Raw genomic sequence first — 24,128 nt, 5'->3', positions numbered from 1 at the left:
GAGGATCTTCCTCTCTGTCTCTCCTCCTCTCAGTACATCTGAATTTGCAAAAAAAAAAAAAAAAAATTTAAATCTTGAAAAAAAAAAGACTGAAGGCTAATTGTTCCTTCCAGGACAGGAGGTGGACTGAGTCAGTCTGGGCCAATGACCGATCGGCGTGTATGAGATCTGCTGCTGGGAGGAGGCCTGAGAGAGGAGCCTGGGGAAGTCCTCTGTCACAATGCTGTCCCTGTAGGTGAGTGCAGGAACCAAGGCTGGGGACCCGGCGCCATGGCCTAGCGGCTAAAGTCCTCACCTTGAATGCGCCGGAACCCATATGGGTGGTTCTAATCCCGGCAGCTCCACTTCCCATCCAGCTCCCTGACTGTCGCCTGGGAAAGCAGTAGAGGATGGCCCAAAGCCTTGGAATCCTGCACCTGCATGGGAGACCAGGAGGAAGTTCCTGACTCCTCGCTTTGGATCGGCACAGCACCAGCCGTTGTGGTCACTTGGGGAGTGAATCATCGGATGGAAGATCTTCCTCTCTGTCTCTCCTCTCTGTATATCTGACTGTAATAAAAATAAATAAATCTTTAAAAAAATGTCATAGTTTGGGCCCGGCGGCGTGGCCTAGCGCCTAAAGTCCTCGCCTTGAACGCCCCGGGATCCCATATGGGCGCCGGTTCTAATCCCAGCAGCTCCACTTCCCATCCAGCTCCCTGCTTGTGGCCTGGGAAAGCAGTCGAGGACGGCCCAATGCATTGGGACCCTGCGCCCGCGTGGGAGACCCGGAGGAGGTTCCTGGTTCCCGGCTTTGGATAGGCGCAGCACCAGCCATTGCGGCTCACTTGGGGAGTGAATCATCGAACAGAAGATCTTCCTCTCTGTCTCTCCTCTTCTCTGTATATCTGACTTTGTAATAAAATAAATAAATCTTAAAAAAAATTGTCATAGTTTAAAAAGCAGGCCATGGGCTGTCACCATGGTGTGGCCAGTTAAGCCCCATCAGCATCTCATGTCGGAAACAGCTGGAATCCCAGCTGCTGCACTTCTGATCCAGGTTCCTGCTAACAGTCTGGGAAAGCATGGAGGATGATCCCACTGCTTGGTCTCCTGAAACATATTGGAGACCTGAAGAAGCTCCTGGCTCCTGGCTTCAGTATGGTCTGCCTTGCGGCCATTGCAGCCATTTGGGGAGTGAACCAACAGACAGATCTCTTTTGTCTTTTCTTCTCAATATGAAACTTTGCATTTCAAATAAAACAGATATTTCAAAGAGAAAAAAATAGGTCCAGGTCTGGTCTTCTAATCTATATGCAGCATTTTTCTCCCTCACCCTGGAGAGGAGGGCTCCCTTCCGGGGAAGCCTGGCACTGCTCGGAGAGTTGCCTTCTGCAGTGCTGGGTGTGGATGTCCGGGCAACAATGCCTACAATGAACTCCTTATTTATTTATTTATTTATTTATTTTTATTGGAAAGTAAGATTTACAAAGAGAAGGAGAGGCAGAGAGACAGATCTTCCATCCGCTGGTTCACTCCACAAGAGGCTACTATAGCCAGGTCTGAGCTGACCTGCAGCCAGGAGCTCTTCCAGGTCTCCCACGTGGGTGCAGGGTCCCAAGGCTTTGGGCCGTCCTCGACTGCTTTCCCAGGCCACAAGCAGGGAGCTGGATGGGAAGTGGGGCTGCTGGGACACAAACCAGTGCCCCCATGGGGTTCCCAGCATATGCAAGGAGAGGATTTTAGCCACTAGGCCACTCCACCAGGCCCAGCAATCCTTTTTGAAAGTGGAGTGAACTGGAGTCTCACAGGCTTAATTCAAACTACAAATTTTTTTTTTCTTAAAAAGGGAAAGATTCATTTGTTTTATTTGAAAGGCAGGGTTATAGAGAAAGAGGGAGTGGGAGAGAAATATTCCATCCACTGGTTCACTTGCCAAGTGACTACAATGGCCAGAACTGTGAAGGACCCACGCCAGGAGCTTCTAGGTCTCCCTCATGGATGCAGAGGCTCAAGCAGTTGTGCTACCCTCTGCTGCTTTCCCAGGTACATCAGCAGGGAGCTGAATGGAAGGGGAATACCAGGTCTCACCCCAACGTCCATACAGCATGCTGCTGCTGCAGGCAGCAGCTTTACCCACTATGCTAAAACGCTGACCTCACAAAAACATTGTTTGGCCTATACAATGTGATAAACTTTCATGCACTCCAAGATGAAAGCGCATGTCTTCTGACTTTTCCCTATGGTCAAGGTTTGAATCCAGTGATCCTGTTGGGCAGTCCCCAAAGAAACCTTGTCTGGGATGACTTGATTCTTGCATGTGCCAGCCAGTGCAGGGTCAGGTTGGGTCCATTACCTGCACAGCCAACACACATGCCAGTGGATGTGGCTGCCTGGTCAGCTAGCACCCAGCCCCCGCCCAGCCTGGCACAGGAGAAGCCATTTCTCCCCTTTAAACATGCCCCAGGCTCTCCCCCCCCAACACATCCCTGATCCCCTCCTGTAGGCCAGGGTGGTGGGTCCTGGCCCAGCAGTCCCTCCCTTCCCCAACTATATTTAAAAAACAAACAAACAAAAAAAACAAACAAAAAAACCAGAATAGCCAACCATGATGGTACACTGATACAGTTCACGCAGATGTGGCATGAAGCAGGCCCAGAGTGCCCGCCAGCCACTGGCTGCTTTTCTCCCAGCAGTGGAACACTTGCCCAGGTACAACAAAATACAATTTTCAAAAGCAGTGTTTATTTGGGGACCAGTGTTGTGGGGCAGCACGCTAACCGGCACCTGTGGTGCTGCCACCCCGTCTGGACGCCCACTGGAGTCCCAGCTGCTCCGCTTTCGACCTAGCTCCCTGCTAACAGCCCGGGAAAGCGCTGAAGGGTGGCCCAGGTGCTTGGACCCTGCACCTAGGTGGCGGGGCCAGAGGTCAGCTCTGTCGTTGTGGCTGTTGGGAGAGCGAACCAGCAGATGGAAGATCTCAGCTTCTCTTCCTCTTTGTAACTCTCTTTCAAATCATAAGAAAATATTCAAAACCTATTATTTATTTGGTGACAGACACACAGAGACAAAATCTTCCATCTCCTTGTTCACTCCTGGTGGCTGCAAGCTAGAACTGAGCCAAGCTGCAGATAGGAGCCAGGAGCTTCCTCCAGGTTTCCCACTTGGTACCAGGGACCCAAGTGCTTGGGACACTTTGCTGGGTGTTCCCAGGCCCATGACCAGCCAGCTGGCCTGCAGTGAGGCCCCCAGGGCTCCAACGAGCAGCCCAACACGACCGAGGCAATCTCTGGCAGTGACTCCGGCAGCTGTGCCTTAATCACTGGCCCCTGCTCTTCTTTCCGCAGGTGGCACCGTCTCCACGTGTCCTCTCCCTCAACCTTTAGCCTGACAATCACTACACAGCACATTAGGCGCCAGGGTTTTGCCTGTAAAGTCCCACCTGATCCTTACAACACACCAACAAGACAGCTCTGCGACCATCCTCATCTTACACACAGTTAAACAACCTTTCAGGAATCACAGGGTGAAAACCACCACCTTTAGTACCCCATACAGGCGCCACCTGTTCCTCTGCTGCTAATGGGCCTGGGGAGGTACTTGGGACCCCGTCACCCAAACAGGAGACCTACACAGAGTCCCTGGCTGCTGCAGGCATTTGGAAGATCGCTCTCATGTGACATGAAAGAAAATCTTTAAAAATACAAAATAAATGTAAAATAAGTTAAAATAAAAAATAAACTTTAGTAGATAAGCTGTGTCCTACAGTGTTCTCCCACAGGCTCCGTGTGGAGGAGAGCTGAGCAGAGGGCCGGGCCCCAAAGACTGCAGCCCCTGGGAACACGCTGGACACGTCCCAAGTGGTGGGAGGGGGCTCACTGACCAGCACACAGGGCCACTCGTGGGCTGGTCTCCTCGGCCCGTTTCCCTGGGGCGTCATTCCCACACTGTACAAGTCAACTCGTTCTACACAGCTGTTAGTCAACGCAGGGCTGTGCCAGGCCACCACTGGCCTTCCTAGCTCTGCCAATGAGCCTTCCCATGAAAGGCAAAAGCGGGCCTGACGGGGTGGCCTAGCGGCTAAAGTCCTCGCCTTCAACGCCCCGGGATCCCATATGGGTGCGGGTTCTAATCCCAGCAGCTCCACTTCCCATCCAGCTCCCTGCTTGTGGCCTGGGAAAGCAGTCGAGGACGGCCCAATGCATTGGGACCCTGCACCTGCGTGGGAGACCTGGAAGAGGTTCCCGGCTTTGGATCGGCGCAGCACCGGCCATTGCGGCTCACTTGGGGAGTGAATCATCAGACAGAAGATCTTCCTCTCTGCCTCTCCTCCTCTCTGTATATCTGACTTTGTAATAAAAAATTAAAAAAAAAAAAAAAACAGTATGTATCTTTCAAAAAAAAAAAAGAAAGGCAAAAGCAAAAAACGACCTCTTACAGTTCTGTTTTGTGAAGATTGTCTGGCAGTAAGACTAAAGGCCTCTGGCATTGGCTTTGTGGCAGATGGGCTAAGATTCTGCCGACTACTCTAACATCCCTTATGGGCACCAGATCAAGTCCTGGCCGTTCTATGTCCAATCCAGCTCCCTGTTGATGTGCTGGGAAAGCAGTGCAAGATGGCCCAAAGCTTTGCCTCCTATGCCCACTTGGAAGCCCCCAAAGAAGCTCCTGGCTCTAGCCTGGCCCTTGTGGCCATTTGGAGAGTAAGCTAGTGGATGCAAGAGCTCTGTCTGCTCTGCCTCTCTCTTTTCTCTCTCTTCTCTCTCTCCTCTCTCTCTCTCCCTCCCTGTAACTCTTTCAAATAAACTCAATAAAATACTTGTTTTAAAAAATGGTTTAAGGGGGCCTGGCGCAGTGGCCTATCAGCTAAAGAGCTTGCCTTGAATACGCCAGGCTCAGGCCGAACCCAGCCTCTCCTCTTCCTCAGGGGATTTTGGGGGTACACCTCATGGCACATTCCTCAGGGACCCACACTTGTGCATTTGTGCAAACAAACGGCTCTGCACACACGCACAAGCACGGGCGTGGGGCAAGCACCTGCCAATTCCCAGGTGCCAGGAATGCCGCTGCCCGGTTAACAGCCGTTATTGTTCTAAACAACACTTTGCGTTCTTGTAAAGCAAAACTTCAAAACCCCCTACTTACTTTCCTCATGCTCCTCCAACAACAATTTCCTACGAAGCAAATCTGGCGACGAGAAAGACAAAAAAAGAAAAAAATATATATTCAGCATCAGTACCTTCCAGATGGTCTAAAAACTCAGGCTGAAACCCCAAAGCACTTACATCCAACCACCTGTCCGGAGTTTTGCTTCTGTCTCACCAGGGACACAAGCCGGTCCCCCACGCAAGCCGGTAAGAAACGTACAAAAACAAACTCGCCGCGGAAAACTGCTGCTCAGGCGGCGCCGCGCGTTGCCGGGAGACGGTCGTCGGGAGTTGGGGAGGGGCCGAGGTCGCCGCGTCGGAAACGGGGCGCCGGCTGGGGGCGGGGCGGGGCGCCCCGGGGTCGTCCTGAGCAAAAACCGGCGATTTGTTCCACCAGAAAGTTCCGTCCCTACTGTCTCCCCTCGGAAACCGCTCCAGGACGCCGGGTCTGTCAGAAACGACGAAGGCGAACACGTCCCCGGGCGAGTCCGGGGTGAGGAGCTCGTCCGCCACGTCGGTGGAGCCCCAAGGAAGGGCTCCCTGAAGAGCTGCAAAGCGCGACTCACCGCGCCCAGCCACCGTCGAGGCGGGAAGCAAAGCGCGGCCCCTCTGGAGGACGAAACGTCCGCCGAGGCCCTCAACAGCCGCCGGGGCCCCAGGCGCGCCCGCCTCGCTCCAGCCCTCTCCCACTCCGGCCCCAGGTTCCGGGCCCGGGCTCAGGGACTCTCGCCTCAGCCTCGCGCACGGGGGCACGGCCGGGCTCGGGCACCACCCCGCAGCCTGGGCCACTCGGCGAGGAAGCCCGGCCAGCTCGGGGGTCTCATGGCAGCTGAAGCCCCTCGGCCCAGGTCGCCCTCTCCGCCCGCACTTGGCTTTGCAAGCCACGCCGGGGCTCCCGTGGCCCGCGGGGCCCCGCACCTGATGTTCATTCATTGCTCCGGCTTCAAGCCGCCCGCCGGCCCCGACTCCGGGGTTCCACGTTCCTCCCTAACGCCCCAGCGCGCCGCTCCCAGTCGGGGTTCCTGCGGCCCCGCGGGGCCCGGGGTCGGGGTGCGGGCGGCCACGCGCGGGGCGGGCTCGAGGCCGGCGGTTGGCGCTGGGCGGGGGCGCGCGGGGCAGGCCGGGGGCGGCCACCCTCCGCCTCGGCCGCCCAGGGCCTGGGCAGCAGCTAGACCCGGACCCCATCGGCTGTGGGTCTCCTTTCCCCGCCGCCTCAGGCTGCCCGTAAAGGACCTCGCCTTGACTGTTGGACCCGCTGCGCTCACCCGACAAGCTGTTGGAATCAATCGCTCCTAAACCCGACCCTTAGAACTGCAGTCTCAGCCGGTTGGAGTCGCCGGCGGGGGTGGGGCGGTTTGTAATGGGGGACGGCGACACAGAGGTGGGTACTAGGAGAGAGCACCCAGCATCCTATGGGGGCTCTTGATGTGGGGCGAGCGGGGGTAGGGGGATCCACTTTATTTTTTAAGATTTATTTACTTTTTCCTGGAAAGTCAGATATACAGAGAGGAGGAGAGACAGAGAGGAAGATCTTCCCTCCGATGATTCACTCCCCAAGTGAGCCGCAACGGCCGATGCTGCGCCGATCTGAAGCCAGGAGCCAGGAACTTCTTCCAGTTCTCCCACGCGGGCGCAGGGTCCCAAGGCTTTGGGCCGTCCTCGACTGCTTTCCCAGGCGACAGGCAGGGAGCTGGATGGGAAGTGGGGCTGCTGGGGTTAGAACCGGCGTCCATATAGGATCCCAGCACATTCAAGGCGAGGACTTTAGCTGCTAGGCCACGGCACCGAGCCCCTCTTTATGTTTTTAAAGGGATTGGTCAAGAGTTGACCTGTGTGAAGGTGTGAATCGGGGCATACTCATGGGTATTGACAACAGCAAATATAACAGACATCCATAAAAAATCGAAAAGGGTCGTGGGCAGAGCCCTGGGAAATGACAAATTCAAGTGGAAGAAGGGCCTGCCAAGGAGAAAGGGATCAGAGAGGGGATGGGAGAGCCCAGACACACCGAGAAAGGACCCATTTCTGGAAGGATTGAGAAGACGGGCTGAGCAGGCCTCAGAGTAGTCAGATACCAACTTCACCAGAACAGTTTTTAAGGGATCGTTTTCATAAGAGACACCCAGAAGTGTGCTGGTGCTGCTACTGCGAACGACCCCAGTATAAGGCTGGAGATGAATCATCGCAGAGAGGGAGACAGTGACCCACAGAGAAGGCCGGGGTGTGAAAGCGGTGGACAAGGGCTCTGGACAGAAGGCAGGGCATTTCGGCTGCAGCCCGAGGCCTTCAGTCTGGGAGCTCCATGGAGCACAGAGTGACCCACCATCCTGTGGCCGCTGTTGCTTAGCAACCTGTGTTTAGGATGATATTTCCACTGAGTTGGATTCCTAATGTACAGCCATTTCAAGTTGCACTAAGGGTTGCCCTCACTGGGACCCGCATGCGGCGGCTTTTCCCTCCAGAAAGCATGGGGAGCTTTCCAGCTACGAGGCTGAGAGAGCTCAGGAGTCCCCGTCCTGGGCTGGTGAAGGGATGTGGACACAACAGACAGGCTGACGGACTTGGGGAGCGAAACAGGTTGTCAGAAGCTGAAGGGGTTAGGGCTGTGGGCCACGGGCTGCCCTGCACCTCTGAGCCTTCCCACTCGTCTGCTGACCCCCAGGTGTCTGGAACTGAGCAGAACTCCTTTAGTCCATCCCCCCCACCCCCCAGCTCATTCCTCCTAGGGTGTTTACTGAACACGGCACTACCACCCGCTAAGCCACCCCCATCCTTTCCCTGGCCCCCATCACAGACACACCCCCTAGCTGGTCTCCCCGCTTTTTTGGCTTTTTTGTTTTTTTCCTTGACACATCTCCAGTCCACTGCCCCCACAACGATGAGAGAGGGATTTTAATCCATTCAGGGGACTCAACCCTCTACTTTATTTATTTATTTTATAAGATTAAGATCAGATTTACAGAGAGGAAGTGTGACAGGAAGATCTTCCATCTGATGATTCACTCCCCAAGTGACCGCAACAGCTGATACTGTGCTGATCCAAAGCCACGAGCCAGGAGCTTTCCTCTAGGTCCCCCACGTGGGTGCAGGGTCCCAAGGCTTGGGCCATCGTTGACTGCTTTCCCAGGCCACAGGCAGGGAGCTGGATCGGAAGTGGAGCTGCTGGGATTAGAACCGGGACCTAATTGGGACCCGGCGGCACATTCAAGGGGATGGCTTTAGCTGCTAGGCCACCACGCCAGGACCTCACCCCTCTTCCAAAACATATCTCTTGCTAACTCTTGCTTCCAAACACATCTCTTGCTAACTAGAGCTGTTCTCCACGTGACTAAATTCCGGGTCTCTACCTCTTATGTACCTCTTATGCCCTCCCACTAACCACTCCCTTCTCCCAAAGGGAAGGGAAGTTTCCCACCCAGCAAGCCTTTGTGTCCCCTGGTCTCCCTTCTCAGGACGTGCTGAGCTGCTCAGAGGGAACTGGCTGCTCGTCCGTGTTCTTCACTGTCTCTACGGGAGGACACACATGTTCACGCATGTTTCCTCAGTGCTGCATGTAATCTACATTCACTTCATAAGATTGTCTGCCTGTGAGATTTATTGTCACTTTTTTTTTTTTTTTAGATTTCTTTATCTTTATTGGAAAGGCAAATTTACAGAGAAGGAGAGAAAGAAAGTTCTTCCAACCTCTGGTTCACTCCCCAGGTAGTCTCAACAGTGGGAGCTGAGCCGATCTGAAGCCAGGAACCAGGAGCTTCCTTCGGGTCTCCCACGGGGTGCAGGGCCCTAAGGCACTGGGCTTTCTCCGCGGCCTTCCCAGGCCATTAACGGAGCTGGATGGGAAGCGGGGCAGTGAGGACACAAACTGGTGCCCTTGTATGAGATGCTGGTGCTTGGGAGTTGAAGCTTAGCTGACTGAACCAACTGTGCCTGCACCAAGATCTATTGCCACATTAAAAAATTTTTTTTAACTTACATTATTTGAAAGGCAGAGAAATAGTGAGATCCTCTAAGCCCTGATTCACTCCTCAAATGTGCCCAACTAGGAGACCAAAACTCAGAGCCTTTCACAAAACTCAGAGCCTTCCACGTGGGCAGCACAGACCCTAGCATAGGAGCCGTCACCCGCAGTCTCCTGGCAGCAGGCACAGAGCGGGGTAGGGAACACTGTGATGTGGGACACCCCCAGGTGCTGTGCCCAGTGTCCACCCCCACCCTTAAGCATATTAATAAGGGCAGGTGTGGTGACTTTGAAAAGGAGTGAGCATTTGGCACAGAAGCCAAGTTGCTTGACATCCCCCTACCAGAGAGCCCAGCTTCCTGCAGATGGGCACCCGGGAGGCAACAGGCCACCCCCCTAGATCCTTCCCTGCAGATTCAGGCTCCTGCCTATCGCCTGACCCAACCACAGCTATTAAGGATATTTAAGAAATAAATTAGACAATGGCAGACAATTTTGGTTCTCAAAATTAAAAATCTATTTTTTCAAAATTAAATTGTAAATATAGCTTTAAAGAGACTGATAAGCAGGAAGGCACACAATGAGGTCAGTCAAAGCGGGGATTTACACGCCACAGCATACGTTTTTGCGCTCGCCCGGACGGAACTACAAGTCCCACAACGCCCCGCGGCTTTCCCCGCCCCGGGGGAAGAGGAGCACGGGCGGGCGCGGAACCGGCTTTTCCTCCAGCCCGAAGCGTGATTGGTCCGCGGCCCCGGAAGGCTGCCAATGAGTGCGCTCGGAGAGAGCGCTGAGACCAATATGGCTTCCTACACCTGGTGACGGTTTGAGAAAATCTCATGGAGAAACCCCGGGGCGTCGAGGTGAGAGGGAGAGGACTCAGCGCGCTGGACAAGGGAGCCCCGAGAGCTTCTGCTCCCACGGGCCCGTGTCCCTCAGCGCCTCCTGGAGGGCGGAGCGAAGCAGGGTGGGGAAGGATGGGTAAACTGAGGCAGGGCCGCGGAGATCGGCGGCCGGTTCCGCCGGGGTCCGCGTCTGGCAGAGTTGAGGGCGGCGGCCGGTTCCGCCGGGGTCCGCGTCTGGCAGAGTTGAGGGCGGAGCAGCCCCCCACTCCAGCTTGAGGCGAGGGGAGCCGCGACCCTCCCCCGAGGGCACCTGAACCCTCTTTGTCCTGCTCCTCTGGCGTTCGAGTTCTTCAGGCCCGTCTCGTCCAGGCGTGGCGAGGGAAGAGGGATGGGGATTTAGTCGAACGTGATTCCGTGCCCGGAGCTTTGGCGGGTATTTTTCCCCCCACCGGCATGGTGTCAGCGACACCGTGTTCTTGCTGCACCTCAGCGGAGGCTGAAAGAATTGGGGTACCACCTCTACCCCGCCTCCCTAGGGAAGCTTAAGGGGGTGGATGCCAAGTCTGTCAGCCTCCCACCCCTGGCCAGCTAAGTCCTTTTCCTCACTCTGTTATGACCTGCAGCGCACCATTGAAACACCTTGTAGAAAGGGGGTTGTTTCCTCCCCCTGCTTGTTGCTATGCATCCTTGTCACTGCCAAGTGGAATACCTCAAATATGCCACAGGGTAGAGGAGGCTGTGATCACGTGGGAGAAGAATCATAGCTTGTTCTGCACAGCTCCTTCCCCCCTGCTGGACACAGAGCCTGACGTTTCCTAAAGGCTTGTCAGTGTCCAGTGCTGCAGCCGCATGCACTCCACTTCCCCTGCAAATCCTCGGTTTACAGCCTCTGAGGTGCCGGCTGACCACGGGCCCCAGGCCAGTCGTCACCGTAAGTCTTCACCTCGCTGTATACCTGTTCTCTAACATGTTAGGTAGATTCTTAAACACTGTGAGCCGACTACCCTCCCGAAAGGCGACAAGACTGAGGCCCATGGCAAAGCAACTGGGCAGGACCCACAGCTGGTTAGGCTCAGGGCCACTCTGAAAGTGCATCTTCACACCCCAGTTCTGCCTGGGTGTGCCAGCTGCCCCTTACACGGCCTCCGCCCAAACTCACTTTCCTTTGGCCTGTGTAAGTTGAGACTGAGTCTCCCTATCCTGAAATAAGAGTTTCTAACCTGTGAACCCGTCATGAAAAGTTCATGGAGAATACATCTTGTGAAAACACATTGCATGATTTCAAACTTTTATTGCGCCAAATTCAACTTACCCTTTCACTTCCATCTTTCCCCCCTACAGTCTTTCTCAGGGATCCTTAACACTTTCTATCCCAGAAAGACTTTTAGGTACTTGACTTAGAAAATACTGATACTGTTGGCTCAGATCTTTCCCACTGGGACTGACTGGACGTGCAGCTTTTTGGCTTTACGTTGGTGTAAAAGTGGTGCACACACAGTGGAGACTGTCCTGCAAACTTTAAAGTTTCCTGAGCTAGAGCTGCGTGATGGGTCTTCTCCTGGACGCCGGGCAACAGCAGCAGCAAGCTGGAGTTCCCAGTCAGCCTCAGGGTCCTGAGCCACACAGCCCTTACTCTAGAGGGCTCTACTGCTGAGCTGTGGTGTTTGGTAAATCCATTTTTGGCTTAGGATATCTTTAGTTTATAACGGGGTTTAGGAGGACTTAACTCCACCTTAAGTCCATTCGTAAATCCCCAGAGGAGCCTGGATTCCTCACATCTATTCCTGTGTTGTTAACACCCGCCCGTTTTGTTGAGTTATGGAAGAGAAATATTCTACAGTTTTGACGTTTGCAATAAAAGGGTTTTGGGGAGATTCCTGGAAGGGTAGACTTGGCCACAAGCCAGCAGGAGACAAACAGGTGCATCTGCAGCTTCTCCCCTCACACCCCGAAGCCCACGATGATCCTTGCCACCCCTGTAGGAGGCCCCGTCGGCAGAACCGATGGAGGAAGAAGAGGAGACGGACGACTTGGAGCTGTTCGGGGGCTATGACAGCTTCCGGAGCTACAACAGCAGCGTGGGCAGTGAGAGCAGCTCCTACCTGGGGGAGTCGAGTGACCCAGAAAATGAGGACCGAGAGGCTGGAGAGCTGCCCACATCACCCCTGCACCTGCTCAGCCCAGGGACACCCCGCTCTGTGGATGGCAGCGGCTCAGAGCCAGGTGCCCTCGGGAGGGCCGGGAGGCTAAGGAGGAACAGGGAGGGGAGACGGAAGCACCCCAGTTCCTCTGCTGCAGTCTGGTTCCAGATTGTGGTTTCGTTCAGACTTCCCTGGAGAAATGCAGTAGTTTGGCCAGTTGACTCTTATTTTCTCCGTGTTTAGCTTCTCATCCTCTCTCTACAGCTCTCTGCTGTCTTCCTCCAATTTTCCTGAGAATCTTAGAACCTTAGAACTGGAAGCAGCCAGTGGAGACCCACTGATGTGGGCTTCTCCTCCTGACTGCACAGTGGAACCCCACCTGGAGTTTCTAGCACATTCTGGATGGTGGTGTCCCAGTGCAGAGCAGCTCCTCAGACTCCCTGGTGTGTGTCGGGGGGATGTGTGTTTAAGCTCCCCAGGTGTTTCCAGGTGTGTGTGTGGGGGGTGTTTAAGCTCTCCAGGTATTCCAGAGTGAAGCTGAGGCCCAAGTGTTCATCTGGTTCAGTCTCTACTGGATCGATGAGATGACAGAACCACGAGGGCCAGGGGACTGTGGTGCTTTTTCTAATACGTCTTTTCTCACTCACCCATTTCCCCCTCTTTTTGGGTTCCTTTAGCCCCACTGTTGACACACAGAGCCAAGGGAATTGCCCAGATCAATTTAGACATAAGCAATGGTCTCTGCTACCCTTCCTCTTCCTCCTCCCCCCTCCTTCCCCTCTTCCTCCCCCTTCCCTCCCCTTCCCTCTCCTCCTCCTTACCCCTCCCTCAGTGGTCAGCCCTAGCGAAGGGCCTGGTCACTGCAGCGTCCCAGGTCATGCATTCTGCTGGGTCTGTCATTCTGCTGGGTTTGGGGTGACCGTCTCAGGAGGGTCATGTGTGGAGTTCTTGCTCCCCAGCCGTCTGTGAGATGTGTGGCATCGTGGGCACCAGGGAAGCCTTCTTCTCCAAGACCAAGAGGTTCTGCAGCGTCTCCTGTTCCAGGAGCTATTCCTCCAACTCCAAGAAAGCCAGCATCTTGGCCCGCTTACAGGTGAGAGCAGCCTCCAGGGCCCTGAGCACTGGGACGGGACCCGGCAGCCTGGGCAGGCCCTTCCTGGTGGCCACCTGAGCTTGGGACTGTCCTCAGAACACTGATAACGCTCCCAGCTCTTGGGCAGAGGGGTGTGTGTCTGTGTGGCTTGCTGGAGGACCCGCCTTTCTTCCTCCGGCCCGCAGAGTTGCATGTATTCAGGAAGTCTAAGTGCGTGCCTTAGGGGCTCTAGTAAGAGCTTGATAGCCCTGCTTTGCCCACCACCCTTTTGTGAATGACTAGAAGGGAAGCTGAGATGCAGGCACAAGGCTCCTGGCTGTGCCATGTGGCATCAGGAGCTTGATGCTGTGTCTGGGACTCCACGTCACAGATGGCCACCTGGGACATCCTGCCAAACACCGCTGACCCATGGAGAAGTTTTGGAGGTGCAAACACTTGTGCATGCACACACTGATGAGGGAGCGTGCACGCCCAGCACAGCTGTCAAAGGAGCACACGTGCCTGACCTGGCACCTGCCCTCAGCCGTCCAGCGTGGGGCTGTGGCCCAGTCGCGCTGGCCAGCATCTGTACACTGGGGTCATCTGAAAAGTTAATACGATCCATTCGAAGGCTGGTTTAGCGGGGAAGGCATGCTGCCACGTGATTCTGCCCTGAAGTGTTGCCAGCAGCGCTCCCTGCAGGGGGCTTCCCACTGCAGACAGTTCCCATTGCATCCCTCATTTTATGCTTTTCATTCAAGGCATAAGAGAGAGCTGATAATGTTGGCATCAGTTGCCATCTGGTGATGCCTGCTAAGGGCTTGGCATCCCCAGTCCTAGCAACAGACAGTAAAAGATTCCTGTTTTAAGGGCCTGTCTTAGTAAAAGGTGCAGGAAGTCGCAGCACCAGGGTTGGACCCTGGTCTGGGTGGGACGTGGTCCCACATCTCTGCATCCCTGATCTCTGGTGAAACACCCAGCTTTTCTGGCCAACTCATAGTTGGTTACAAGATGCCCACCAGGGCCTGAGCTTCCCCTCTGGGGCGATAACCTGCCGGGCACACCTGCGGGCAGCCTCGGAACTTCCGGCAGCACATTCACATGGGCACAGCTGGTGCCCCCAAGCCTGTCCTTGGCTGAGGAGCTGCAGCTTGCCTGCAAGGGCTTGTCACAGTTGCTTTCAGAGTAAGGAGACCAAAGAACCATAGCTGGATGGGTCAGCTGCGATCCTGGCGGGGCGGAGCCGGCAGTGTCCTTAGCCGCTGTGTCCCAGCCTTTCTTCTCCCCCCAGGGAAAACCACCGACCAAGAAAGCCAAGGTGCTGCACAAGGCAGCCTGGTCTGCCAAAATTGGGGCCTTCCTGCACTCCCAGGGCACTGGGCAGCTGGCAGACGGCACACCCACAGGGCAGGATGGTAAGCAGCAAGGGCCCGGCTAGCCTTTCCTTGGGGCAGGCACTAAGAACTGGGCCTCTGATAGCACCCTGACCCCTGTCTCCCCCCACTCCACCCAGCTGCCCCTCAGTCACCCTGGAAAAGCCCAGAATTAGCTGCTTCGGTTTCTGCTTCCCTTTTTTTAAATTTTATTTTATGATCCAATTCCATATGCTATGGGATTTCCCTCCCACCTCCCGAGTCCCCACTCTTCCCTGCTGTTTGCTTTTATCCCCGAAGCAGTGCAGGGCCAGGTTTGGTTGTGGGAGGGGATCTCAGGGTGTTAGGATAAAGAAGGGAACCTTCTCTCCTCGGCCTTTGCTCAGTGAGCTTTTACTGACAGTGTGTGCCCAAGCAGCTCCACGAGGCTGGCCCCCTGGGTGTAGCAGGAGGAGGCAGAGGGGGGCTGAGGAAATGACACCCAGGAGCCTGGCATGTCCCTCTCCTTGGGGACAGAAAGGTGAGCCCATGGAAACATGGCTGCCCTCAGGATCGGCAGCTGTTGGATTTGTCCCTCACTCCCTGACGGCCGCCGGTGAGCAGGTCCCGGTGCGTCAGAGGTCGCAGACACGCTGGAAGAAGCCACAGTGGCAGGGAGGCACCTGCTAGGCCCTGGGGTGGGCCTGGCGTCCAGCATCCTCTCTCTGTTCCACAGCGCTGGTGTTGGGTTTCGACTGGGGCAAGTTCCTGAAGGATCACAGTTACAAAGCTGCCCCTGTCAGCTGCTTCAAACACGTGAGTGCCCTGCGCAGGGACGGGTAGCAGGGAACACCGTGGAGTTTGGCTTCACTGGGGGGCTAGGTACACTGCAGAGCAGCGGCTGGGAGGAGGGCAGCTGCGTCAGCTGGCTCCAGTCTGTGCATTTGCTGCTTCTCAAACTTCCCTCACACCTGCGTGGTGCCCAACGAGTAAAGCCACCTGCAACACTGGCCTCCCATGTGAGTGCTGGTTCAAGTCCCAGGTGCTTCACTTTCAGTCTTGTTCCCTGTTCATGAACCTGTGAAAACAGATGGTCTAACTCCCTGGGCCGCTGCCACCAGAAAGACCCGATGGGGTTCCAGGCGCCTAGCTTCAGCCTGGCCCAGTCTTGGCTGCTGGGGCCATTTAGGGAGTGAACCAGCAAGTGAAGCATCTCTATCACTCTCTCGCTCTAATTCTGCCTTTCAAATAATTTCTAAAACCTACCTCCACCCTTCCAAACACCTGTTGTGGGCTTCAAGCGCTGGGCTGCACTGCGTCTGCTCCCAGGTCCCTGCCCTGCTTATGACACAGAGGAGCTGTATGGCTGCCAGTGGAACAAGGCTCTCTCTGTCCATTCTCCCTGTGGACAGTGGTCACCTGCTGGGAGTGAGGTGCTTCTGTGCTGGCCTGGGGCCCTTGGTCCCCAGAAAGCAGCTATGGATGCCTGCTAGGGTCTGCTTTGGCAGACGATGCCCAGGAGTGGAAGAGCAAACCCCAGTCCTTGGTACACCAGGCTTGAGCAGGAGAACCTCTACCAACAGCTTTGGCCTGTGGGTCAGGAGAGAAGGCTCTAGAAGCACTCTTGTTTTCACTTTCAAACCAATTTCCTAAATCCTGGGAACCTTGGAAAAGGCCCTATCTCCCTCTGTAACTCTTTCAAATAAATTTTTTTTTTAAGGCAGAATTGCAGAGAGATTGACTCATTGGCTCACTTCCCACATGGCCAAAACAGCCTTGGCTGACCAAGCTGAAGCCAGGAGCTTCCTCCAGGTCTTCCACTTGGGTGCAGGGGCCCAGGGACATAGGCCAGAGTGAAGCCAGGAGCCAGGAGCTTCCTCTAGGTCTGTGTGCAGGTGCCCTAGGACGTGGGCTGTCCTCCACTGCTTTCCTGACACACTGTCGTTAGTTGGATCAGAAGTAGACTAGGTCTCAAACCAGTGCCCATATGAGATGCTGGTCTTTCAGCCCACAGCTTAACCGGCTAGGCCACCACACCAAGCCCATAAATCTTAAAAGCTAGGATGCAGGTCTGTAAGCCTGGATCTCTGGCTGTCCCCTGCCCACCAGCTGACCCCATTCCCAGCTCGGCTCTCAGGTCGGGCCCGGCTTTCTGCACACACATGGAAAGCAGAGCTGGAAAGTGGAACACAGTGACTGAGGCTGCAGTCCAGGCCATCGCTGAGCCCCTGGCATGCTGTCCTTGCCACGCAGGTCCCACTCTATGACCAGTGGGAGGACGTGATGAAGGGCATGAAGGTGGAGGTGCTCAACAGCGATGCTGTGCTCCCCAGCCGTGTGTACTGGATCGCCTCCGTGATCCAGGCTGCAGGTGTGTGCTCACGACCGGGGCAGGGACGGGGCCAGCTTTGTAAAACACTCCCTCATGGGCCCTCAGAGGGGCTCACGGAGCTTAGCACGCCTGCCAACTCCAACTTCAGAAGTTGATTCCAGGATTGATTGGAGTTCTAGCGAATCCCTGGTTCCCTGCCATAGTGTCTTCCAAATAAGTGGCATGAACTTGGCTTGGCTTGGCCATCACGCATCACAGGGCCCCATGGGCCTGGACGGAATCCTCGGCATGCGCACTGGGGGGTCTGTTGTAGGCTCAAGAAGAGGGGGCCGGAGGGGCTCTCCCCGCGTCCCAGCACTACTCACGGGCATCTTGTCCCCTCTGTAGGGTACCGTGTGCTCCTTCGGTACGAAGGCTTTGAGAATGACTCCAGCCATGACTTCTGGTGCAATCTGGGAACCGTGGACGTTCACCCCATTGGCTGGTGTGCCATCAACAGCAAGATCCTGGTGCCCCCACGGAGTGAGTACAGATAAGGACATTTCCTGCCTGGTTCCCCCAGGGCCCTGAGAAGTCGGGGGTGGAGGGTCTTTGTGTCTTGTGTTGAGAAATACTTGCAATCCACCCTCCCTGTCCTTGAACCTCTGGAGGTAGGGATCGAGCTGTGGGGCCTGGTTTCCTCAGATGAAGCCATTGCTGGCTGGCATGCCACCGCTCCTGGCCTGGGCAGCCCTGTCAGGCAGTCACTGGGACTCTGCCCCTGTCTCCACAGCCATCCATGCCAGATTCACAGACTGGAAGAGCTACCTCATGAAGCGACTGGTGGGATCCCGGACACTTCCCGTGGATTTCCACATCAAGGTCTGGCACGAGCCCCCAGGCTCTCCTCTAATTTCTCTTCTCACCCCTAAGAAACCTCACCTGAGAGATCTTCAGACCTCACTCTGTGTGTGCCAGCTGATACAGGGTTGGGCTCAGTCTGCCCCCTGTACCAACTGTCACATGTCCCGGTAGGTATAGCTGCCTGGTCAGTCCCTCCCCCAGGCCTGGCTCTCACATAAAGCAGTGGATGCTGTAGCCTAACCCAGCCAACTAGCCCCCAACCCTGGCTCTCTAGCACACTGGCCAGTGCTGCGGCCTAGTTGGGGTGACCTGAAGAACCCCTACCTGGCTTGCCTCCAGTCTGGTTCTCCCATGTGCCAGCAGGTGCTGTGGCTTAGCCCAACCCGATCCATCCCCACCCCAAGGCTTTCTTGCAGATGTTCTCAGCAAGTGCTTCAACATAGCAGGAATATCCCCAAGGATCCCCTGCCAGACCCACCCCCCAACTCTGTTTCTCACAAGTTCCAGCGGGTGCTAAGTCCAGCCTAGCATGGCCCACCCCCGTCCCAGCTCTTGCCAACAGCCCGGCCTGCACCCAGCACTGGCTTTCACACGCACTGGTGGATGCTGTGGTCTTTCCCCAGACCTGGTCTCACATGTGCCGGCAGGTGCTGCATTCTAGCACAAACATCCCCAAGGATTTCCTGCCAAGCCTGCCCCCAGCCCTGGCCCTCACACATGCCAGCAGGTGCTGATCCCAGCACAGCCTGACTTGCTTCCAGCCCCAGCACTTGGTGGCAGGTGCTGCAACCAGTCTAGCCTGTCTGCCTCCAGCCCTGGAGAGCTGCATCCCTGTCCTTGATGACGTCCTGGGCAGGTAGGACTGCAGCCCACCTGGAGGCGTGGGAAGGAACCCGTGACCACACAGGCCCGTGTCCGATGTCCTTTCAGATGGTGGAGAGCATGAAGTACCCCTTTCGCCAGGGGATGCGGCTGGAGGTGGTAGACAAGTCCCAGGTATCCCGGACCCGCATGGCCGTGGTGGACACAGTCATTGGCGGTCGCCTGCGGCTCCTCTATGAGGATGGGGACAGTGATGATGACTTCTGGTGCCACATGTGGAGCCCCCTGATCCACCCAGTGGGCTGGTCCCGGCGGGTGGGCCACGGCATCAAGATGTCAGGTGAGCAGACCATCTCCCCAAGGCCTAAAGGGCTAAAGGGTACCCTGGCTGCACCTCAACAGCACTGGGAGGCGGGTAGAGGCCGACCCCGACAGCCCAGCCGACTAGGAGCCAGCAGCTTGGCTCTAAGAGCCCAAACCCAGTGTAGACCCAGCTGCTGCCACCCCAGTCCTCTCCATGCCATGTACATGGTTTGAGTCTCCAGGGCTGCAAGGTGCCCATGGCAAGCTGTAGTTCTCAGGGCTCCACCCATCTTCCCGTGTCTGGCAAGGGGTGCTGGGGCCCGGCAGCAGCCACATCTCTGGGGAGTCAGGAGAGGGCCCTTTGGGCTGCCTTCAGCTCCCTCCTCTTCCTCACTCTGTGCACAAGAGAGGCGTGGCGACATGGCCCATCATCCCACCTTCCGGAAAATCTACTGTGACGCCGTTCCTTACCTGTTCAAAAAGGCAAGGCCCCCCTCCCCGGGTACTGCCCCCTGGCCGCCCCAGGCACGAGGACCCCAGCTTTTCCTGGGAACATGCTTTTTCATTGTCATGCTATGTCCCAGCACTGTCCCCACCCTCCTTGCCCCTTGCCTGGGCCCTTCCGGATTCCTCAATGTCCCTTCCTCCAAGGTCCGAGCTGTCTACACCGAAGGCGGCTGGTTTGAGGAGGGGATGAAGCTGGAGGCCATCGACCCCCTGAATCTGGGCAACATCTGTGTGGCCACCGTCTGCAAGGTGCGTGGGGCTGGCCCCGCTCCGCTCCTCCCCTGCCACAGTCGGGATCAGGGGACACTGACTGCCCCTGGACATCTGAGCCCTTTCTCACAACCTGCCTTGCGGGTCAGGGTCCAGGGAACACTGGGCAAAAACTTGACTTCCTGAGCCTACCTCTGCGTTGGGGCCACCTCACCAGGGACCTTTCTGCCACGTGTGTGTCTTTGGTGCTGGTCAGGAGCCTCTGGCAGTTTTATTTCACTCCTAACCAGCTCCCTTAACGCTGGGCTTCCTGGGGGACACTGCCAGCATGGCCCAGCAGGGGGAGACAGAGGGACACATGCTCCCCCTGCAAACACCCAGGGCCCCAGCTGGCCTAGGCAGGGGTTAGGCTCCTGCTCACTTGCCTGGAGGACAGAGTCCAGTCAGCTGATGGGAGTCCCTGCTCTCCACCCGCCAGGTGCTCCTGGATGGCTATCTGATGATCTGTGTGGACGGCGGGCCCTCCACCGACGGCTCGGACTGGTTCTGTTACCATGCCTCCTCCCATGCCATCTTCCCAGCCACCTTTTGCCAAAAAAACGAAATTGAGCTCACGCCTCCAAAAGGTATGCCCGCACTGGCCAGCACATGCTAGGCCAGTTCTAGGCTGGCTGAAAGGGGCAGGGATGAAGCCCCAGGCCCAGGTCACTGTCCAGGTCAGGACCTGAGGACACGGCATGTGGGAGAGGCGACAGAGCACCCAGGGCTCCAAGGCTCAGCCAGCTTGACCCCGTGCCCAGTGTAGAGTTGGTGCACAAGGTTCCCACGTGTACCCTTGCACAGTGACCAACCTGGGTGGCAGGTCCTGGAGGAGGTGCCAACCCAGGAGGAAGACTAGGGGACGGGATCTTCCTCCCCGACCCATGTCCCTTTTCCCCTCCACACCCAAGCCTCCTGCTCCCCCAGGATACGAGGCGCAGACCTTCAGCTGGGAAGCCTACCTGGAGAAAACCAAATCAAAAGCAGCTCCGTCCCGGCTCTTCAACATGGTGAGGAGGCCAGAGGCGTAGCAAGGGTCCTGGGGCAGCCTCCAGCCGTTCCTGCCATGTCCATCTGCAGCAGGGGCAGTTCCTGGCCCTTCTTCCCGTGAGGGTCTGCTGCTGAGGACCTGGGCACTCATTGAGCCTCGCTTTGGCTGTGCCTTCCCATAGCGGGCTAGAGGCACAGGGAGGCGCCTCCCTGGTCCCATACTGCTGGGTAGGGGTGCTGACTGATTTAGCAGCTGCCTCCTCCCCCAACCCCAGGACTGCCCCAACCATGGCTTCAAGGTGGGCATGAAGCTGGAGGCCGTGGACCTGATGGAGCCCCGGCTCATCTGCGTGGCCACTGTGAAGCGTGTGGTCCATCGGCTGCTCAGCATCCACTTTGATGGTTGGGACAACGAGTACGACCAGTGGGTGGACTGCGAGTCCCCAGACATCTACCCCGTGGGCTGGTGTGAGCTCACCGGCTACCAGCTGCAGCCTCCTGTGGCTACAGGTGTGAGCCCGCCTGGCCCCAGGCGCTCTGGGCTTCCTGTCCTCCCACGACTCTCTTCCTGCAAGCTGCCTCAGTTCTTTGGCATGGCTGGGCAGAGTCCTGGGCCCCTCTAAGCAGAATGCAGGCTCCTCCACACTCACCCCTCCCTGACGGCCTCCCTGGCCCAACTCCCCCTACCCCGGCATGCAGAGTCCCGCCTCACCCTGTTCTCTGACACGTGCTTGTACACCCAGGCGAGCACCCAGGGCCCAGCCCCACCCTCTCCTCTCCTGCCCTGCGTGCTTGACCTTGGCTGCCTCCCTGGGGCAGCGTATGGCCAGGTCTCCGACCAGGCTCCTAATCACACTTGCCCCTGTCTTGCAACAACAGAACCTGCAACACCTCTGAAGGCCAAGGAGGCCACGAAGAAGAAGAAGAAGCAGTTTGGGAAGAAAAGTAAGTGACAGCCCAAGGCAGCCCGGCTGCTCTAGCCCAGGGCAGTGGGACCAGGTCCTGGTGCGGGTTCCCCAGCGCTGCACCCACAACCTGAGATGCTGACCGGAGCACCACACTGCTAGGGAGGTCAGTCTGTAGCAGTTGGGACCCCAGGCACGACCATACTGAGGGAGAGTAGAGAGGGGAGAGACACCATCGGTGGCTCCCATGCTCTGAACCCAGCGTGGCCGCCTGGAGACCACACACTCCTGGACATGCCTCTCGGCTGGAGGGAGCGGGATGCCAGTCCGTGGTGGCCAGGGTGGCTGCACAGTGTGGTACTGTGCAGAGGAGCCTGCCCAGGAAAGGACAGTGGACTGAGGGCCCGGGGCTGGGACCCTGCGGCATTCAGAACTCAGCAGTGTCGTGAGCTACGGACGAGGAAATCCATGGTTGGAGAAGGGAGCCATGGGCAGGCGGGTGGCAGTTAAGGTGCCATGTCCCCCACCGTGGGCTCAATGTCTAGCCTGGGCTTCCCGCTGGCGCAGCCCCTGGGAAGGCAGCAGCAATGGCCCTCGTGTCTGTGAACTAGCCTGGAGCCCCAGCCCCTGCTGGCGGTTGTGGAAAACCTTCAGGACCTGAGCTAGCAGATGGGAACTCGCACCGTCCCCACCTGTCCACCGGACACACAGCCAGTACCACACATTGTCTGAATCGGAGGTCAGGCTGGCATTCCCAGTCAGGGGCACCTGCCCCTCTGCTATGCCACCTGATGCTGGCAGGACCTGGCCCTTAATCGCTTTTGGCTAAGATCAAGTGTAGGACCCAGCCCTTGAAGCCTCGCATGGATTCCAGCCTCATTCCAGGTTTGATTCCATTTTATTCAAAGGGAAAAGGATCCCACCAGCCAAGACCCGGCCCCTCAGACAGGCGTCCAAGAAGCCCCTCCTGGATGACGAGCCGCCAAGCGCCAGGACCTCGGAACCCGCTGCCGATGACAGTGAGGGCCAGGCTCCTGCCCCGGGCTCAGAGGCCGCCCCTGTCCTTCCCTACCTGGGAACACAAGAGTGCGGTCACGCAGGAAGGGGCCCCCGGGGTACCCCACCTGGGTGGGATCCCGAGCCCCGCCCTGCCCCTGGTGCTTGGTGGCCGGGGTAGGTGGATGTGGGGGCTGCCAAGGTCCCTGCGCAGCCTCCCTGGCTGGGGCATACCTGGGGCCGGGGTGAGCAGCAGAGTGGACGTCCTCACCCCACCCATGGACAGCCAGGTGCCCCCCCAGGTCCTGAGCCCCTCCCCTGCCCGGTATCCCAGGCCCCTGACTCTGTTCTACCTGGCCCCACAGTCATCGCTGTGTGTGTGAAGGAGGAACACTTGGACGCGACCTCCCCTGGCAAGGCCGCAACCCCAGAGCTGCCCGTCGCCGTGGAGCACATCAAGCAGGAGACCCACGACTGAGCCAGCCCCACTGCCAGCCTGGCCCCGCTGCCAGCTTGGCTCCATGCCCTGAGCCCGGGGAGGGCCTAGGCCTTCTAGGGCCGGCCTTGCCTCCCTGAGGGCAGCTGTCAGGGACCAGCCCGGGGTTCCTCTGACCCACCCCTGCTTCTGTCCACCGGCAGGACCATGTGACTGGGCCAACTGGAAGCAGGAGCCGTGGCCGTGGCCCATGGCAGGCAGGCTGGGAGACACTGTGAATAAAGGTCTGGAGCCGCTCAGTGCCTGAGCTCCCTGGCTGGTGCACGTGCGCAGGGGCAGCCTCCCCCCCCAGGGACCCTGCGGGAAGCAGTGACTGGTTGACTTGTGTGGTGGCCCTGACCACTGCCTTCAAGGGGGGTCAGAGACTGAGGTCTGGTGCCTGGGGTTGTGACATCCAGGGGTGAGCTTAGCCACAGTGCTACAGGCCCCGTCTGGGCCTGACCTGACGTTTCCGAACCCCTCCCTTGTAGCAGAGTCAGGGCAGCAGTCGGCCCCGCCGGCTGGGTGCCTAAAACCAGCCCGTCCCCCCTCCATTCCCTCCCACCACGGTCTCCTGGAGGGAGGTGCAGTAGACAGGGTTCCGGCTCGCTGTCCTCTTCCCTGCCCTCCTCACTGGCAGCTCACCAGGAGTCTGCCCCCACCCCCACGTGCTGCCTGACCCACCTGTCCTCGAAGCCGAGTTGGGGCCCCCTGTGCTCCTCGCCTGTTCTGAGCAGAGGCCATGCAGCCCCAGGTGGTCCCCAGCCCACAAGGGGTCCTGTGCACTGGTCAGTCGCCCAGGCCACCACATCTGCTGCTGGCTGTGTATGCTGCAGCCTGCTCAGCCCTGGCTGAGTTCAGCAAGCGCTGAGATAGGGCCCGAGTCTCCAGCGAGCCCAGGAGTTGGGTGACGCTGACCAGGGTCAGAGAGAACTTGCCCCTGCCCTTGGCTCAAGGCAGTATGGGCTGTCCCTGCCCCTGCACAAACCAGGCCCTGAGCCAAGACACCTCAGAGGAGAGAGGCAAGGAGCTGTGTGTCCCCTGCCACACCCACACACAGCTCCGGCCTCAGGGTGGCAGGTCAATGGCATCAGCCCAGAGCTCGGCCTAAAGAGGCATCATTGGCCTAAAGAGGCATCATTGGCAACTCCCCGCCAGTTACAGCTAGAAAGACAGCTCAGACCAGCCCCAGGTGCCTCGGCAGCCTACCCG

At 57.4% G+C, this 24,128-nt stretch overlaps 2 protein-coding genes across 2 annotated transcripts in view; one reads left to right on the top strand and one right to left on the bottom strand.

The window, feature by feature from the left end:
- TOB2 (transducer of ERBB2, 2) overlaps positions 1-24,128 on the bottom strand; it is a 160,626-nt gene that overhangs the window by 2,356 nt on the left and 134,142 nt on the right. The gene's annotated exons all lie outside the window — the stretch shown is intronic.
- Positions 9,804-23,070, top strand: L3MBTL2 (L3MBTL histone methyl-lysine binding protein 2). The gene is made up of 17 exons (XM_004589475.2): positions 9,804-9,947; positions 11,912-12,152; positions 13,030-13,163; positions 14,434-14,557; positions 15,231-15,310; positions 16,748-16,865; positions 17,214-17,348; positions 17,599-17,687; positions 18,600-18,831; positions 19,201-19,277; positions 19,446-19,550; positions 19,990-20,137; positions 20,478-20,560; positions 20,816-21,050; positions 21,420-21,485; positions 22,354-22,464; positions 22,807-23,070. The coding sequence occupies exons 1-17, from the start codon at positions 9,924-9,926 to the stop codon at positions 22,917-22,919; spliced, it is 2,115 nt and encodes a 704-aa protein (XP_004589532.2). The 5' UTR covers positions 9,804-9,923; the 3' UTR covers positions 22,920-23,070.

Source organism: Ochotona princeps, chromosome 15, assembly GCF_030435755.1.
Source record: "Ochotona princeps isolate mOchPri1 chromosome 15, mOchPri1.hap1, whole genome shotgun sequence".
Taxonomy (NCBI): Eukaryota; Metazoa; Chordata; class Mammalia; order Lagomorpha; family Ochotonidae; genus Ochotona; species Ochotona princeps.
This window is presented reverse-complemented; position numbering and strand designations above follow the sequence as displayed.